This window comes from Chiloscyllium plagiosum, unplaced genomic scaffold, assembly GCF_037043375.1.
Source record: "Chiloscyllium plagiosum isolate Xiang-an unplaced genomic scaffold, Cpla_swu_hap1 HiC_scaffold_20, whole genome shotgun sequence".
In the NCBI taxonomy this organism is placed as follows: Eukaryota; Metazoa; Chordata; class Chondrichthyes; order Orectolobiformes; family Hemiscylliidae; genus Chiloscyllium; species Chiloscyllium plagiosum.
Window position 1 is genome coordinate 58,403,593 of NW_028270158.1, and position 18,560 is coordinate 58,422,152.

The window sequence follows — 18,560 nt, forward strand, 5'->3', positions numbered from 1 at the left end:
CTGGTTGGCATGGATGGGTTGGACCGAAGGGTCTGTTTCCATGCTGTACATCTCTATGACTCTATGACTCTAAACTCAGATAATGCTTCAGCATCATGAACCATTGAAGTGTAGCCCTATACTACAGTACGGAGTGGCTACATGTCAAGATTTCTGATCGAATGCCACATGGGCGGCATGGTGGCACAGTGGTTAGCACTGTTGCCTCACAGCGCCAGGGACCCAGGTTCAATTCTTGCCTCAGGACAGCTGTCTGTGTGGAGTTTGCACGTTCTCCCTGTGTCTGTGTGGGTTTCCTCAGGGTGCTCCGGTTTCCTCCCACAATCCAAAGATGTGCAGGTTAGGTGAATTGACAATGCTAAATTGCCCGTAGTGTTAAGTAAGGGGTAAATGTAAGGGAATGGGTCTGGGTGGGTTGCTCTTCGGAGGGTCGATGTGGAAATGTTGGGCTGAAGGGCCTGTTTCCACACTGTAGGGAATCTAAGAATCTAAGAATGATACATAACCGTGTCACGGTGAAGAAATAGCCCTCCCGTTCAAGAGCCAGTGGAAGAGAATGAAAATGAGGATTAGAAGCAGAAAGAGGTGAGTGAATAATGTCTGCAGCTACTTTGAGACCAGGAACGATGAGAATGAAGGCCTGGAATGTTAACCATTAATTGGATGAGCACGGAGGCCAGATAACTAAGGGAACTCCCATCACAGTCTGTTTTGTCAGCACATCCCAACCCCAGGTGTTCTCCTGGAGTCACCTACCCAGCAGCAGCGGTAAGGGACTACTTGTGGTCTATTGTCAGAAGCAGGAGTTGTCCAGCTGCATCCACTTGGTAGACCCTGTGAGATGGGGGAAGACAAGCTTAATGTTCCTACTTGCCTGGCTTCAGTTGTAACCAAAGGCTGCTCTCCGGAAGCATTGCTCCCTCCACATTGGTGTCCCAACTGCTTAACAGGATTTGATGTTAAGAATGTTCCAAAGTCAGAGGGAGGCTCCTCCGTATTGAACTGCCCATCTCTCTCTCTCTCTCTCTCTCTCTCTCTTACCTCAAACAACTATCTGTTCATTTTCAGTGCTGAAGAACTCTTATTGGCCATCTTACTTTGTGAGTCTGCTCTCTAGTTAGGAAGAAGACAATTTGAGGAAGTCACTATGTCCATAGCTGGGACCCCCTCCATTAACCCAATGTGTGGGGATCTCAATCCAAAGTCCAAATTCTTGCCCCACTTTCTAAGGGTGTCATGCTGATCTCATTCACATATCATAAATCAACTCAATTGCCAGGCTCCTAAGGTTTTCAATATCGATTGTCCTCACCCCAGCCTCTTTCTCCTAACAGCTTTTTGTGCCTCACTTGACTAGATTGGGCCAAAATAGGAGGTTAGGTTAGGTCATGATGCCAATGCATACAAGTAGGCCTCTCACTCACAAGATTCCCCTTTCACCACTCACCAGTTGGTTGCAGAATCTGACATTTTGCTCTCAGCGTTGAGAATTTCGTCGCTGGTAATCGCACCTGATCTCCCCAACTTTCTGGTCAATGCATAAGATATTCAGGGACTTGGAAGATTCTGCACATATTGCATTGTTAAACTGCACAATTAAAGAATGTTCACTTGAAATTCATAGAATGCTGTTTTGAATAGAACTGCCGTTGGAGCGTGCATTTAAATTTATGTGAGTTTTAATGTGAGTGTATGTTTGTGAGTGTCTATTTATCAGCATGTATATGTTTGCACACATATGTTCACGTGTATTAATGTGTGAGTATGAGTGAATATGTATTCAAGTGAGGGGGCATATGTGCCTGTATGGGTGAGTGTGTGTATGTGCGCATGTGAGTGCTTTTTAGCATGTGAGTGAATGAGTGTGTGTTTGTGTGTGATTGTCTGTGCACATGATTCTGTGTTTGAGGGTGTGAGTGAGTGTGTCTGTGTATGTATGTATGAGGGAGAGAGAGAGAGAGTGTGTGTATGAGGGAGAGTGTATGCGTGTGTATATGTGTTTGTGTGCATGCCACTGTGGATGGCAGAAATAGTGCCAACTTTGTAAAATGACCCAAGAATTCTAGCATAGTCACTCTGCCCTTATAAACCTCGATTAACAAAAGAAATGATCATATATCCCTTCCTGATCAATCCATCCCGCTGTCCTGCCACACTCAGTGATCTATGGACAAGCTGTGCAACGTTCCCTCTGTTCCTCTCCACTTCTATCACTACAATTTATCCCTTGCCCTTGTTGCATTCCCAAAATGCACTTCCTCAGACTTCTCTGCATTCTATTCCATTTGTCATTTTTCTAGATCTCTTCCTGCAGGTTTTGCTTTTGTCATTATCAACCATTGTAGGATATGCAACAAAAGAAGGAAGAACTTTCATTCTGATAGCAACCGTATGCATCCTCTTTATATACTGAAGTCTGTCACATCCAATGAATCGGAGATGCCGGTGTTGGACTGGGGTGTACAAAGTTAAAAATCACACAACACCAGGTTATAGTCCAACAGGTTTAATTGGAAGCACACTAGCTTTCGGAGCGACGTTGTGTGATTTTTAATTTTGTACATCCAATGAAATTCTTTTGAAATTTAATCATCGTTGATGCAGGGAAATCTGGTGGCCAAACCTCACTCACCAGAGTCCACAAACAGCAATGAGCCAAATCACTCAAGTTGAAAAAAAAATCGCACTTCCTAAAAGTCAGTAACACTTGGATACCATGATCGAACTCATTAGACCCTTTTAACAAACAGTTTATAGTGTGATGCACATCTGCAGGACTTTTTTTTTCTGAATGATTCTGATGAAGTGGATTAAATTACCTACCTCCATCGCTATTAACCTAATGAGCTTCCAAATTATGGGACACGAAACCGTGTGAAAATGCTCCTCACGTAGGGAAAATTTAAAAGTGTCACCTCTGTTGAGACAACAGAGAAACAAAGTGCCAATGGGGAATGTATGCGCAGCAATAAATTGCCAATTTCATCAGACAGGAGAAAGTTTGTCTAAAATGCTTTTACTGATTTAATCCAACGTTATTTTTCTGACATTGTGCATTTAAAAGATATTGAAATGAAATGCCCAGGGCTGTCAGCTATGATCATGACAGGGAGTATGATAGTATATATCCTGGTGGCTTTCACATATTGAAATACACGGGCTCAGAATTGAACACCCAGTAGTGAAATGCTTCCAACATGAGGTTGAAAATTTAGGGATCGAATGTCTGTTTTAACAGCAAAATTCTACTCTCAAAGGTCTGTGATATTTGAATATATAAATTATACTTGTTCATGAAATTGACCGTGCCTTCAGGCTGTGCAAGGATCTATCTGTACAACCAAGATGTGAATGAATTTGTATTCGTCTCTCTAACGATTGGAAGTTTACAGACATTGGAACAGAAAGAGTAGAGGAAAATGCTTGGTACTTTGCTACTTTTTGTCATTCGCAACTTGCTGAGGAATTATTCAATCTAAGATCACGCGGATTTTCTTGGCTGACATATTCAGACTGCTCATTGGAAAGATAAGAGAAGCTCGAAGCCCCAGAATGCACATTCTGTTTCATGTATGAACTCCAGAATATCTTCACTGTCTTGGAAGAGTACCGCAAGTAGTTTTGTCAGCCACAGCAGCTCAAGTTCTGCAGGAGCAAGTTACTGTAGATGTTAGAATCTGTACAGAAAACAAAAACAAATTCTGGAAATCACAGTGGGTCAAGCAGCATCTGTGGAGAGAGAGAGAGCAAGCTAATGTTTCGAATCTAGATGATCCTTCATCAGAGCTTTGGGTTTTGGGGCTTGAGCAGTACATCTATGGGTTGTTAACACATTTATTAACTAAGCCAAGAGATGTAGTGGCATTGTGGTACTGTTGCAGAATGCTTTCTCCTTTGGTGCATGGGTTCAAATCCAGCTATAGCAGATAGTGAAATTAAAAAAAATATGCAATTATACATGAGTCTGGTGTTCACAGTTGAGTTGTTGTTGATTGTTGTAAAGGTCTATCTGGTTCACTAGTATGAACATTAAGGGGAGAAAATCTGCTATGACTAACATAGAAATTGCTGAAAAAGCTCAGCAGATCTGGTATTATCTGTGAAAGGAAAGGCAAAGTTAATGTTTCGGGTCCAAATTTGAAGAAGGATCACTGGACCTGAGACTTTAACTGTGCTTTCTTTCCATAGACCCTCTGAACTTCTCCACCAATTTCTGCTTTTGTTTCTGGTTCCCAGCATTCCCAGTTCTTTGGGTTTTTTTTTTTGGAAATCTGCTGGTCTGCCCTGCATGTGACTGTATAGCTACATTAATGTGGTTGACACTTAACCCTCTAAAACGGTCGAGCAATTAGGGATGGCCAAAACATACTGGCCATGTTGGCAGGATACACATCCATGAAAAAAGGTTTTTCACATGCAATCATGTTTTAGCTTTAAGATGATGCAGATAGAAAGGGAATGAGAAGGGTAGCTTGGAGCAAAAGGGATAGAAAATGCTGATGACAGTAAAGAGGAGATATAGATGAAGAATGAGCATCACAGTGGCTCAGTAGTTAGCACTGCTGCCTCCCAGCAATCCACGCCTCAGGCGACTTGGCTGTGTGGAGTTTGCACATTTTCCGTGTGGGTTTCCTCCAGGTACTCCGGTTTCCTACCACAATCCAAAGATGTGCAGATTAGGTGAATTGGCCAGGCTAATTTGCCCATAGTGACAGGTGCATTAGTCAGAGATAAATATAGGGGGTAGGGGAATGGGTCTGGGTGGGTTACTCTTCGGAGGATTGGTGTGGACTTATTGGGCTGAAGGGCTTGTTTCCATACTGGCAAGAATCTAATCTTATCTAATCTAATTGAGTTACCGCCAGACAGGCAGTGTAGGACTCCACTGAGTACATTCCAGGTTCCAGGTGACTTTATGCTCTGAATGCTGATGAAAGTGATGCTTCATTTGGAGAGTACAACTAGAGTCAAGTCCGTGACACCACAAACAGCTCAGCTGTACAAACAGTCATAAGGAAGAGCATTAATGAGAGGAGATTCAGCACTTAGGGAACAGTTAGGTATCCCTACAGTTGAATCATAAATCCAAGATGGCATAGTGCCAGGGCCATCGATATCTTTGTAAGGCTGCAGAGCACCCTGAGGCGATTGGCTGAACAGGCAGTAGTTATGGTCTGCGTTGACACCAACAACATAGATAGATATATGGATGTGGTCCTGCAGTCAGAATTTCGGGATCTAGGTAGGAAATTAGCAAGTTGGATTTAAAAGACCTCTGTATTTAAATAATCTCTGTGTTATTCCAACACTATGCCTAAGCTGACAGTCTTCAAACAATTTGATTCATTCCATGATGTCAAGAAATGGCTGGAATATGGAAGTCCACAAAGGCTATGCATCTGATGACAATCCAGCAACAGTACCGAAGGCTTATGCTCCAGAACGTGCTGTGCTTCCAGCCATGTTGTTCCAGTATGGCTGCAACACTGTGCATCTAGCTGACAGTGTGGAAAATTGCCCAGGAGTGTCCTGTGCTCAAAATGCAGGCCAAATCCAACCCAGCGAATTACCGCCCCCATCAGTCCACTTTCAGTCGTCAGGGTACATTGGGGGTAAGGGCAATGGACATTTGGATGGAACTACAGGGGCCCCATGGAGAGCAAGGCTTAAAATCTCTACCTCTATGTGGAGAAACCCGACACTTCCTGGTCCGCACATTGACCACCTTAAACATACCTCCCTCCAGCACCAGTGCAGCAGCATGTGCCATGAGTAACATGCACTGCAGCAACTCGCCAATCCTCCTTTGGCAGCACCTTCCAAACCCATGATCCCTACCCTCAAGAAGGATAAGGATACCACCAGCTTCCCCGCAAGTCATATGCCACCCTAGCTTGGAAATATATTGCCATTCAATCACCGTCGCTGTTGAAATCCTGGCTCTCCTTTGGTATCAGTGGGCCAGATAGGAAGCAGCCATTTTAGAAGGCGACCTCAAAGACAATTCAGGATGGGCAACACTCCTTGGTCTTGCCAATAATGTTCATCTCTCAAGAAAGGCTGGTAGAGTGGAAAGTGAGGAAAGAACAAACTGAGAAATGATTGAAGTAAAAGGGTAGAGGCAGTTTGTGAGTAAAGATATGGAGCATAACATAATCGTGAACTCAAAATAGTTTATGAACACTAAGAGTGAAGGAAGGTTCGGGACAGTTGGGGAAATGGAATTTTTTTGTGGAGGTACTGAACGTAACTGACTGGTTTCCATTTGTCTTCCCAAATGATACTCCTCAGCCTTTTCTTGTCAACCATGTTAAATCTGTGTACTCTGCTTTACAATTCTTCCACCAATGGGAACAGTTTCTCCCTATATGCTCTGGCCAGATTCAGGAGGATTTTGAACATTTGATTAAATCTCCTCTCAATCTTTCCTTTTGCAAGGACAATCCAAGCTTCTCCCATTGATTCCCACAACTAAAGTCCTTATAAAATCTTTTATAAGCCCACTCAAAAGCCTCCATATCCTTTCTAACTGAGGGTTCACTGAGATAAACATAGAATCACAATTGAGACCAGATAGGTGTTTTATACAGATTTATCAAAGCTCTTGTACTCCAAATCTCGACTTAAACATTTCATGACCGTGCATGCCTTTTTAATCATCTTCTCAACCTACCCAGCCAATAATTTGTGCTCATATATTCCTAGGTTTTCCTGCACCAGCCTTCCCATCGCATTTGTCTCCTTTATTTTGGATAGTCTGTCCACGTTCTTCCTTACCAAATCTATCACTTTGCACTTTCCTGCCTGCCATTTCATCTGACATGTCTACCCATGTGTGACTCTCGCAGTCTATTTCCATCTTCCTGTTCACAATGTTGAAATTGAGCCCTGTCCACCCAAGTGCAAATCATTAACATAATACAAGAAAAGCAGTGATCCTATCACAAAGCCCTGTAAAACATAATTATATCCCTCCCTTCCATCTGTAAAACAGCACTTCACAATTGCATTCTACCTCCTATCACTTAGCCAACTTTGGATCCATGCGTTGTGTTTTTTTTATTCTATGGGTTTCAAATTTATTGACAAGCTTCTCATGTAATGATGCTTTTTGGAAGTCCATATAAGGCATGTCAACTCCTGAGCTATTCTCATCAACCCTCTCAGTTACCTCAACAGAAGGAATCGAGCAAGTTACATGAAAATGGTTTGTCTTTAGCATATCCATGATCACTTTCCTTACTTAAGTGACTGTTAATTTTGTTCCAGATTATAATTCCTATGAGCTTTTCCACAACTGACCACCCTATAGTTGCTGGATTTATCCTAAAGCACTTTGTTGAACAAGAGTGGAACACTTGTAATTTTCCAGACCTCTCATAACACACCCGTATCTAAGGAAGCTTGAAAGGTTATGGTTGGTTCCTTCAGAATTACCATGCTTAATTCCCTCACCATTCTCAGATACATCCAATTCAGGCCTAGTAACTTAACAACTTTGATTAGCAGCCAAACTTTCTAATACGTTCACATTATTCATTTTTATTCTACCTGTAGTGGGGGTACAGATCCAGGTGGACCTCATAGAGTATGAGTGCCCTGATTGGGGCTGTTAGCCTGGTTCAAACAGGAAGCCCTGGCTGACAGATACAAACAGGAGTGTCAGGGGTTCTGGTCACTCTGAGAGCTGGCTTTGAGGGAGCTGGGTCAGTGTCAAGGACTCTCTGTGTGTAAATAAAGGATACCAGACTTTGTGGAGTTATTTCACTGTCCAATGTCTCAACTATCTCCTTGTTTATTGTGAATTTGTTGCCAAAGACAAAGGACTCATTTAAAATCTCAGCCATAGCCTCATGCTCATTTTTCGATCCAAATCAGCCTGACCCCTCCACTGACTAGAGGCTCTTACTATTTATATACATATAACAGGCTTTCAGCTTGCCTTTTATGTTATCTGCCAATCTTTCCGCAAATTTTCCCTTTATTTCCTTTCATTTGGACACAAATGTACAGCTAACCAATGTGTGGTTGCCATGGTAAACCCATAAGCAGTGCAGATAAGGAAATCATTCCAACTGCTGGAGAATGAAAAAAACCAGAGCACAAGGATTTAAAGTGATTTGCAAAAGAGCCAAAGCTAGTGGGAGTAAATTGTGTTGGAGGGTTTGAGCAAAAGCGAGAGGCTCCATAGGCTGGGGCTGTTTTCCCTGTAGCGTCGGAGGCTGAGCAGTGACCTTATAGAGGTTTATAAAATCACCAGGGATATGTATACTCAAGGTCAGGGCAGGGGAGGGGAGTCCAAAACTAGAGGGCATATGTTTACTGTGAGAGAGGAAAGGTTTAAAAGGGACCTAAGGGGCAGCCTTTTTTACACAGAGGGTGGTACATGTATGGAATGAGCTGCCAGAGGAGGTGGAGGAGGCTGGTACAATTGCAGCATTTAAAAGGCATCTGGATGGATATGGGCCAAATGCTGGCAAATAACTCGAGATTAATTTAGAATATCTGGTCAGCATGGACAAGTTGGACCGAATGCATTGTTTCCATGCTGTACGTCTCTATGACTCTATGACAATGAGTCATTCGGATTTTGATGGCACTGTCTGATAGAATGCGGCTAGCTCCTGATTCAGTTTCAAAGGGGAACTTGATAAGGAGGAAACATCTTAGGTATATGGAGAAGGAAAGAGGAGCAGGCCAAACCGGATTGCTTTCTGAAAAAGTTGGTAGATAGAGAAAGGGCTGAATGGCCTCCTTCCAATTACGTTTCTGTTTCCAAGTGACTCAATCTGATGCCATCCTTACCCTGGCAAACAGAAACTGAGTTCAGTAATCTCAAAATATTGGGGATTAGTTGATCTAAGGATTAGTTTTACCTCCTCAAACCTATTTGTTCACCGTGTTAGTGTTTTGGGAGGAGAGCAGCTGCCTGTTTCATTCGGAAGATAAATATGAATGTGGCCGTGTACTTGTGTGTAAAATGTCCTTTTTAGGGTCTGTGGACGCTATTGAATGACTGGCATATCCACATTCTTTCAAAAATCAAGGCACCACATGCTATTAAACCTGAAGCACAAAATGTAACATTAAAATCCAAGCACATAATCTTGCAGCCAATGAGTACACACAAGACTCCATTAAAATTCAAAGGCTGAAGGGTACCATTGACTTTGACACACTCAAGGTTATGTGCTGCAGTGGCTAGAATAGATCCTGGTCTGAATTCATCAAGATTTCTGGCTTTATTGACAAGCAGGGAAAGCTGGATTCTCACCTGATGGCCTCTTAAAACCCCCACACACTGGCCCCTGAATCCCCTGCCTCCAACACGAAGTGTGAAAGACTTAAGGGATGTCTTTGTCGTCCGATAATGGGATCATGAGAAATGGGAGCAGGAGTAGGTTAGCCAATCCCTCAAGACTGCTCTGTCATTCAGCTGATTCAGTTGTGGCATCAAGTCCATTTCCTAGTCGGTCCTCCACAACTCCTCCATCAATCACAAACCTATCTGACCCAACCTGAATATGTTAAACGGACCCCTGCTCTCTGGAGAAGATCTTTACGTTTAGATTTGGACTTTACTGTCATGTGTACTCAAGTACAATAATACAGGAGTACTGTGTAAAGTTTTCAATTTCGCCACACACGGTGCCATCTTAGGTTCAAATACCTGGGTACGAAAATGTAAGAATAAAGTAGCAAGAAATAAGGAGCAAAGTGGAAAGTTACACATTGCTGTAACTCTTAGTACAGCATTAAAAATAAAGTTAGAAGTGAAGCATTATAGTCCTTTCTAGTATTAAGTTGAAAAATAAGGAGATAAAGCTACAAGTTCAAACATTGTGGTCTTTCTTAAGTTCTAAGCTAAGCAGGGACTGCAGTTCCTGTAAGGGCACAATCTCCTCCACTTTAAAAGAGAATTTTAAAGACTAACCATCCTCCAAATGAAGACATCTCTGCTTTAAATAGGAGAGTTCTTACTTCTAAATGTGCTCCCCAGTGCACCACAAGGGGAAAAATCTTCTCAACATCTACCTTGTCAACCCTGACCAGAATAGCGTACGTCTCATCTTCAATGATCCATTTCAGCTTCTTTCCCAGGTTGCCAGAGTGATGGATGGAAGCACTAGAGACTGCAAAGTCTGAGACCTGACAACATTGCAGTAATATAGCACTGAAGATATGTGCTTCAGAACTAGCTAAGCCCTAAGCTAAGCTGCTCCAAAAGAGCTACAATAATACCAACTACCCAGCAATGTGGAAAATGGTCCAGGTATGTCCTGTCTACAAAAAACAGGACCAATTTAATTAGCACCCCATCAATCTACTCTTAATCCTCCCAAAGTAATGGAAGGTATTAGAAACAGTTGCGACAAAGAAACACTGATTCAGCAATGATCTATCATTGTCACTCAGATTGGGCTCTGCCAGAGTCACTCAGCTCCTGACTTCATTACAGCTTTGGTTCAGACAGAGACAAAAAAGCTAAATTTCAGAGGCAAGATGACGGAGACTGTCCTTGACATCAAGGTCGCATTGAAGTGAGTGTGGCATTAGCGGGCAAAGCTGAATTAAATGGGAATCGGAGAAGAAGCTCACCACTGCTTGGAGTCAAAGTTAGCACAGAGGGAGATGGAAGCCAAACAGCTCTGTCCTCGGATATAACTGCAGGAGTTCCTCGGGGTAGTATCCTCAGCCCAACCATCTTCAGCGACTAGATGAATGAAATTCCCTCCATTATGAGATCAGAAGTAGAGATATTCATTGATGATTGAACAATTCTGATTTCTGAATTAGGGATAGGCAATACCTGCTGGCTGAGTCACATCCCACACCCCATGAAAGAATTGTTAAAATCAATCTTTTAAACTCCTTTGAGTATAGGCTGAACCTGCTCAACCTTTCTTCATCAGACAGTGGCCTCATCCCAAGAATCAGTCAAATGAACTTTCTCTAAACTGCTCCAATATCCTTCCTTGAGTAAAGAAACCAAAGCTTCTCACAGGTTCTGTCTCACCAATGTCCTGTACAGCTGTAGCAAGACATTTCTACATTTCTACACCACTGAATCACAATAAAGGCCAACATCTCATTTGCCTTCCTAATTACTTGTTACATCTGTGTACCTTTTGTGATTTCCATACCAGGACATCCAGATCCTTCTGCACTGCGGCATTCGGCAGTCTTTCTCCATTTAAGTCGTATTCTGCTTCTCTACTCTTCCCAATCCATTGTATTCCCTCTGAGGCCAACATATTCTTTCTGAGGTGTTGTGTGTAGATCTGCTCACAGAAGTCCAAGTGGGATCTAACCAGGGTTTTGTATGGATACAACATAGCTAGTGTCTTTATTGTCCTGTCCTCTAGAGTCATAGAGTCATAGAGATGTACAGCATGGAAACAAACCCTTCGGTCCAACCCATCCATGCCGACCAGATATCCCCAACCCAATCTAGTCCCATTTGCCAGCACCCAGCCCATATCCCTGCAAACCCTTCCTATTCATATACCCATCCAAATGCCTCTTAAATGTTGCAATTGTACCAGCCTCCACCACATCCTCTGGCAGCTCATTCCATACACGTACCACCCTCTGCGTGAAAAAGTTGCCCCTTAGGTCTCTTTTATATCTTGCCCCTCTCACCCTAAACCTATGCTCTCATTTTCTGGACTCCCCGACCCCAGGGAAAAGACTTTGCCTATTTATCCTATCCATGCCCCTCATAATTTTGTAAACCTCTATAAGGTCACCCCTCAGCCTCTGACGCTCCAGGGAAAATAGCCCCAGCCTGTTCAGTCTCTCCCTGTAGTTCAGATCCTCCAACCCTGGCAACATCCTTGTAAATCTTTTCTGAACCCTTTCAAGTTTCACATCTTTCCAATAGGAAGGAGACCAAAATTGCATGCGATATTCCAACAGTGGCCTAACCAATGTCCTGTACAGCCGCAACATGACCTCCCAACTCCTGTACTCAATACTCTGACCAATAAAGGAAAGCATACCAAACTCCTTCTTCACTATCCTTTTTACCTGCGACTCCACTTTCAAGGAGCTATGAATCTACGCTCCAAGGTCTGTTTGTTCAGCAACACTCCCTAGGACCTTACCATTAAGTGTATAAGTCCTGCTAAGATTTGCTTTCCCAAAATGCAGCACCTCACATTTATCTGAATTAAACTCCATCTGCCACTTCTAAGCCCATTGGGCCATCTGGTCCAGATCCTGTTGTAATCTGAGGTAATCCTCTTCGCTGTCCACTACACCTCCAATTTTGGTATCATCTGCAAACTTACTAACTGTACCTCTTATGCTCGCATCCAAATCATTTATGTAAATGACAAAAAGTAGAGGGCCCAGCACTGATCCTTGTGGCACTCCACTGGTTACAGGCCTCCAGTCTGAAAAACAGCCCTACACCACTGCCCTCTGTCTTCTACCTTTGAGCTGAAATAAAGGCCAGCATTCCATTAGCATTTTTGATTATTTCCTGCACTTATTCATGGCATTTTAAATATTTATGCATCTGAACCTCCAAGTGTCTTTCGACATCCATTCTGTTTAACTTCATGCCATAAGAGAGTATCCTTTTTCAGTTCAAAATGGATAACTTCACTCTTGCTTACATTGAATTCCATCTCCCTCAGATTTGTCCATTCAATTGGTCTAGCAACAGCCTCTTGTAATTTTATCCTATTATCTACAATGCTGTTTACCCACACCACAAGACCCTCCAATTGCTCTTAACTAGGTTCTTACTAGGTCCTCTCTCATTCTCGGTGACTAGATTCACATGTCTAAAGTTTCACCAGTCAAGCCATTTGACAAAAAGATGTTTGAATCTAAATAATAAACATTGGCCAGAATGAAGGATAATAGATAGAATCAAGGGCTAGATTTTCTGGAGAGTTGTGACGTTAAAATTAACAGCAGATGCCATCACCGTTTGCTGAAAGGTTTACCAAAGGTTCCTATGACCTTTGCACTGCTCTATAACAGTTAACCACTCGTTATCATAGCCCTTCCTCCAATAAGATCAAATTTACTGAATTAAAGCAAAATAGTCCACCACAGAATAATATTGATAGAATTGACACGCAGGAATCTGCAAGAAAACTTTGATAAGAAACAATTTAATACCCATGATTCCCAACCACAGTCTCATGATACAACATGAATTTTTTTTTTTAAATTGTTGCATGTTTTAGGAATTATTCTAGCTTTGTCCCTCTTTCCTGCTTTTGGTAATTTGCTAAGGAATTTACATATTGGTAATTACCGTAATAGAATTAGGCACCACAGTATTATCATAATCCTTCACAATTAATTAACGTTTTGGTCCATTTTTACAGTCAGCAATGTGACATTTTTCTTTAGATTATAACCAATGTTCTTTTGAAAACAAGCAATGAAACAGCATTTGAGATTACAAGAAGATTTAATATGATTTACATTTCACTCCCATGTTTTATTTCCTCCCCGTGATCGTTTCATCATGTAACACAATGTTGAAATTTGTTTAGAAATCAAAAACTGAAATGAAATCTAATGATTGCTGTCTATAGTGTGGTCCAGTTACAACAGGCAACAAATTGAACAGTGATAATGAGAGTGGGACAGTGGGTCATGGTAAGGTCCAGGGTCAACATTGGATAGTAGAGGAAGCTTGTACAATGACAACATTTAAAAGACATCTGGATGGGTATTTGAATAGGAAGGGTTTAGAGGGAAATGGGCCAAGTGCTAGCAAATGGCAATTGAGGATATCTGGTCAGCATGGATGAGTTGGACCAAAGGGTCTGTTTCTACGCTGTACATCGCTATGACTCTATAACATTGCATGGATTTTTCTGGAAAATAGTAAAAGTTGCATCTGATATTAATTGGAGTTGACTGATACTGTACAGACAAGCAAAATGCTTCCTTGCCAAAACTTATGCAGTTAAGTTCAAATGCCGAGGAGTGTAAAATATTAAACGTGTCCTCTCTCTCTCTCTCTCTCTCTCTATCTCGGTCTTTTTTCTCTCCACAGTCTCGCATGGGGATCCTTTACTTGTTGCATGGCAGCCTCTGTCACCACACTGAACTCATACACGAAAACAGTCATCGAGTTTCGACACAAACGGAAACTCTTCGAGCAAAGCCTCAGGGAAGAGCAGATGTTCATCGATCGGGAGGCTATCAACTATTTTAGGGAAAGATCAATTCAGTCCATATCGAGTTCGGTCGAAGTCTTTGCAGACCCTGCCACAAGCACAACTAAATCACTTGTGCCAGATCCATTGGACTTGAGTGAAATCCCGGAAGTGTTAGGAGAGGACCAATGTTAAAGCAGCTTTTATTGACTTCCAAGCAACCTCCATGCCTGGGAGGTGTTCACTGTAAACACTTTAATTCATGTGTACACTGAATAAGCAGCAAGATTAGACTGAACTATCCCTTTTGTCAGTGTACATCACCCGTGTCAATATTTAAACTATTTGATCATTGGGAAACCATGAGACAATGTCAGTGTGGATAATGCTTAGACCTGTTAATTTTTTTTTTAACATTTTTATTAGGGACATGTTATTCTAATGCAAAATTATTCACACTGTTAATGTAAATGCCAAAATCCATCGTTCCTGTAGGTTTAATGCACACCATCTTTTTTTTGACTGTTTATTCAGAAGTAACCATCCAGCCTTCTAAATTCTCTTTATTGATTTGCTGACCGATTTGGAAGCACAGAATTTGGTTTTATATTCAGAATGATCAATGATACCAATGTACCTTCTATTTTTTTGTGCAAAATAATTATTCTAGTTGTGAACCAACTTTTGTACTTGATTCATCTTTTAGTCAAATTCCTGAAGAATATTTTTCCCAGATTGCACTGCAACCCTGAGATTGCTGTTTTATATCATTCGCCTTCAGGCAGAATGGCCACACATGATTCCTGTGGAAAGTAACAAGAGTCCATAAATCTAGGAAGGCAAAAACCAAAAAACACCAAGCTCTCAAAAGAAATAGTCAGGAATCATGCTGGAGAAAAAGGCACCTACTGGTAAAATCCATCAATACCTTAATTATTTCAGCAAATAATTAATCTAACTAGCTTCATCAGTGAAAAGAGACCAACAGATGTCACTCTATTGCAAACAAAATGGCAGAAAAGTGGATTTGGTCAGTGTCACAAAATGGCTGACATGGATCAGTCATAGAATCACCCAATGTGGAAGCAGGCCAACCCTGTCCATTGAGTCCACACTAATCCTCCAAACAGCATCCCATGCAGACCTACCCCATCTTTGTAGCCCTCCAATCCCTATGTCAAATCCACACAACCTGCACACATTTGGACTGTGGGGGGGGGGGGGGGGGGACACTGGAGCACCCAGATGAAACCCACACAGACACGGGGACAATGTGCAAACTCCGCACAGTCGCCTGAGGCTGGAATTGAACCTGGGTCCCTGATGCTATGAGGTAGCAGTGCTAACCACTGAGCCATCATGCCATCCTTTTACAGCTGGAATAATTCATTTTGACTTTGCTGTCATCTTCAAGGTTTATTATCATGCACAGGTTCATTTCCCATAAAGGTACTTTGAGGGCTGTGCACTGTGGATAGTTAATGACACAGCCAGTTAGACTACGTTTTAAAATCATAGCTTGATTTATTGGGACATGAAATGAAAACCTAATTTCCTTGGGCCCGAATCCACTGGATACAAATATTCATCATTCTTATTAAATAACAGCCCATCAGAAAAGACACACCAGAGTCTAGTATTGGGAAAGGTAAAGCCACAGCAGTAAGTAGCAGCCTCCCTGGGACTGGGGGAGATTACAAGAATTCAAGTTTGATTTTCGCCCACCATTTTGACCTCAAAAAGTACGACATCAAATCAGAGTGTGCACTCAACAAAAATGCTATTTTGTTTTATGTTTATTACAATCAGAAATTAAAATATATCAAATATTATAAGTTTCATCAATTAAAATATACATTTGCAACTCTGTTCTGAAGAAGAGTCACCGGACTTGAAATATTGACTCTGTTTTCTGTCCACTGATGCTCCCAGACCTGCTGAGTTTCTCCAGCAATTTCTGCATTTGTAACTCTATAGCTTTCACAAATGAATTTGAATGAGAGATAATATGGTGGAGCTATGATAAAATAGCTGAATCTGTTGAGGATCTGCTGACATCCACGATTAGTCCCCACACAAACTGCAGCGCACAGAATTCCCTGTGGGGAAGGTGAGTCTGGTATTTAAAAATGTAAACAGCTCATTAGTCGCTTCTTAGATGAGGAGTCTCAATGTAACATATGTGCATGTAAGAAAACAGGACACTCAATAAATTAGTATTTTCCAGTATATTTAGTGCGAGACTCTTCCAAAATTAGCTGCTGTAGCAGTGACATTCTCTCTCTCTGCAAAGGCACACACCATTGCAAACAGTCAGTGATATACAAAAGGCACTTAGCTATGCAAGCATTTAGAAAGGACCAAATAATGATCTTGAGTTGGAATTGGATAGAGAGATCATCCTTGCATCTTTAATTTGATAGAAGGATTCAAACAGGTGAAGGATACAAGAATAAACTACCAGCCACCAGAAACAGATGCACTGAGGAGCTCGGGACAAAACCCATGGCTTCCCATCACCTCAGAAGGAAAGTTATAACGAAAATGAAGAAGACTGCAGTCAGCAAATGATAAAAATATGTTACCCCCCCCCCCCTCAATCCGCATGGATCAGATACGTCCATTTTACATTCTCCCGAATCATTAAACTGTTCACAACCCACACAGTCTGCACACTTTCACTCTCAAATTCATTAATGCCCCATATCGAAACTCTTGCTCCCTAATAAAAGTACATGCAGTTGACTGTCTTTCTGAAGGGTCTGTTACTACTGATTCCTAAACCGTTTATGGCCTTCATGAGCTTCCAAAAACTGTCCACGAGAAAGAAGGCAAAGAGATACTAGCCATTGAGAGAGAAAATTCTGAGGTTGGATAGTTTTTATTTTGTCCAAGTGAGTGGTTGATCTTCAATGGCATGTAAACAATGCTTACATACTCGGAATTTACTGTCCGTCTATAATTGCCCTGAGAAGGTAATGTTAAGAGAATTTCAGCATTTTGACCCCAAGACATTGAAGGAATGGTGATATAATTCCAAATCAAGACGACATGTTGCTTGGAGGGGATCTTGCCAGTGGTGGTGTTCCTACGCATCTACTAGCCTTGTCCTTCTAGGTGATAGAGGTCACAGGTTTGGGGAGATGCTGTTGTCAGAGCCTTGGTGAGTTGCCGCACTGTATCCTGTATACATAATATGGCAGGGGTACCATCTTTGGGTGATGTAGGAGATGGAGATGTGATAAAACAAAAGAATGTATGGTGCCAAATTATTCAACTGAGATCTCAGAAACAAATTGTATTACAAATAAAGTTGTAACAAATCATTATTCTCACAGCAACAGAAACTTTCTGTTCTTTTCAGAGTCACTGAACTAAATAAACAATCAGAGTCACTTCAAGAGCTGACTCCTTGCAATTGATCAGAAGTTCATAAAAAGTTCATAAACACATAACAATGTGTTCTCTCATCCAAAAATAGAGATTCTTGGATAATTTCATGACCTCAATGGAAGTCTGCTTTTCTCAATTTAATAGACCAATCAGACATAAGAACGTAAGAACTTGGAGTAGGAACAGGCAATTCAGACTCTCGAACCTGTTCCTCCATTGAATACGATCGTGGTTGATCTCATCTTGGTCTCAACGCCACTTTCCCGTTCGCACTCCAAAAGCCTTTAACCCATTACCAACTAAAGATCTGTCTGTCTCCTCTTTAAATTTAGTCAGTGTGCCACCACACTCTGGGATAGTAAATTGCACAGACTCACGATCCTTTGAGAGAAGCAATTCCTCCTCATCTCTGTTTTAAATTTGCCACCCCCTATCCTAGAGCTATCTTGTTCTGGGTTGTCCCACATGAGAAAACATCCTCCCTACATCTACTTTGTCAATCCCATTTTGTACCTTTTACACCTCAACTGGATCGCCTCTCATTCTTCTACACTCTCGTGGGTATAGCTACGAATTACTCAATGTCTCCTCGTAAAACAAGCCTTTCATCTCATAGAATCAGACACAAGGCGAGTTTCCAAGCTCCACACAGTCACCTGAGGCTGGAATCAAACCCGGGTTCCTGGTGCTGTGAGGCAACTGTGCTAACCACTGAGCCACTGCGTCATCCCCTCTGGGATTAGTCTGGTGAACTCTAGATGAATTTCTCTGAATGCTTCCAATGCAATTAAAGCCCTACTTAAGTAAGTGGGCCAAAACTTTATGCAATACTCTAGGTTCAGTCTCGCCAATGTCTTGTCCAATTGCAAAAATACATCTCTACTGTTATACTCCAGTCCTTTATAGCAATAAAGGTCAGAACCCCATTTGCCCTCATTACAGGCAGTAGTTTAATTCATAGCAAAATTTTAAAGCTAACACCATTTATTTTGAAAATGCTGTGTCCATTGGATGACACAGAAATATTCACACATA

General features: G+C 41.7%; 1 protein-coding gene across 2 annotated transcripts in view; it reads left to right on the top strand.

Annotated features, from left to right (window-relative positions):
• Positions 1 to 17,550, top strand: part of gsg1l (gsg1-like) — a 285,918-nt gene extending 268,368 nt beyond the window's left edge. Inside the window, exon 4 of one of the 2 annotated variants that reach the window (XM_087997996.1) lies at positions 14,030 to 17,550. In XM_087997996.1, coding sequence (XP_087854122.1) covers positions 14,030 to 14,327 — 298 coding nt within the window. In that variant the 3' untranslated portion in view covers positions 14,328 to 17,550. The remainder of the gene's footprint in view (positions 1 to 14,029) is intronic. The other variant, XM_087997995.1, reaches the window with a different exon arrangement.
• The last annotated feature ends 1,010 nt before the right edge of the window (positions 17,551 to 18,560 follow it).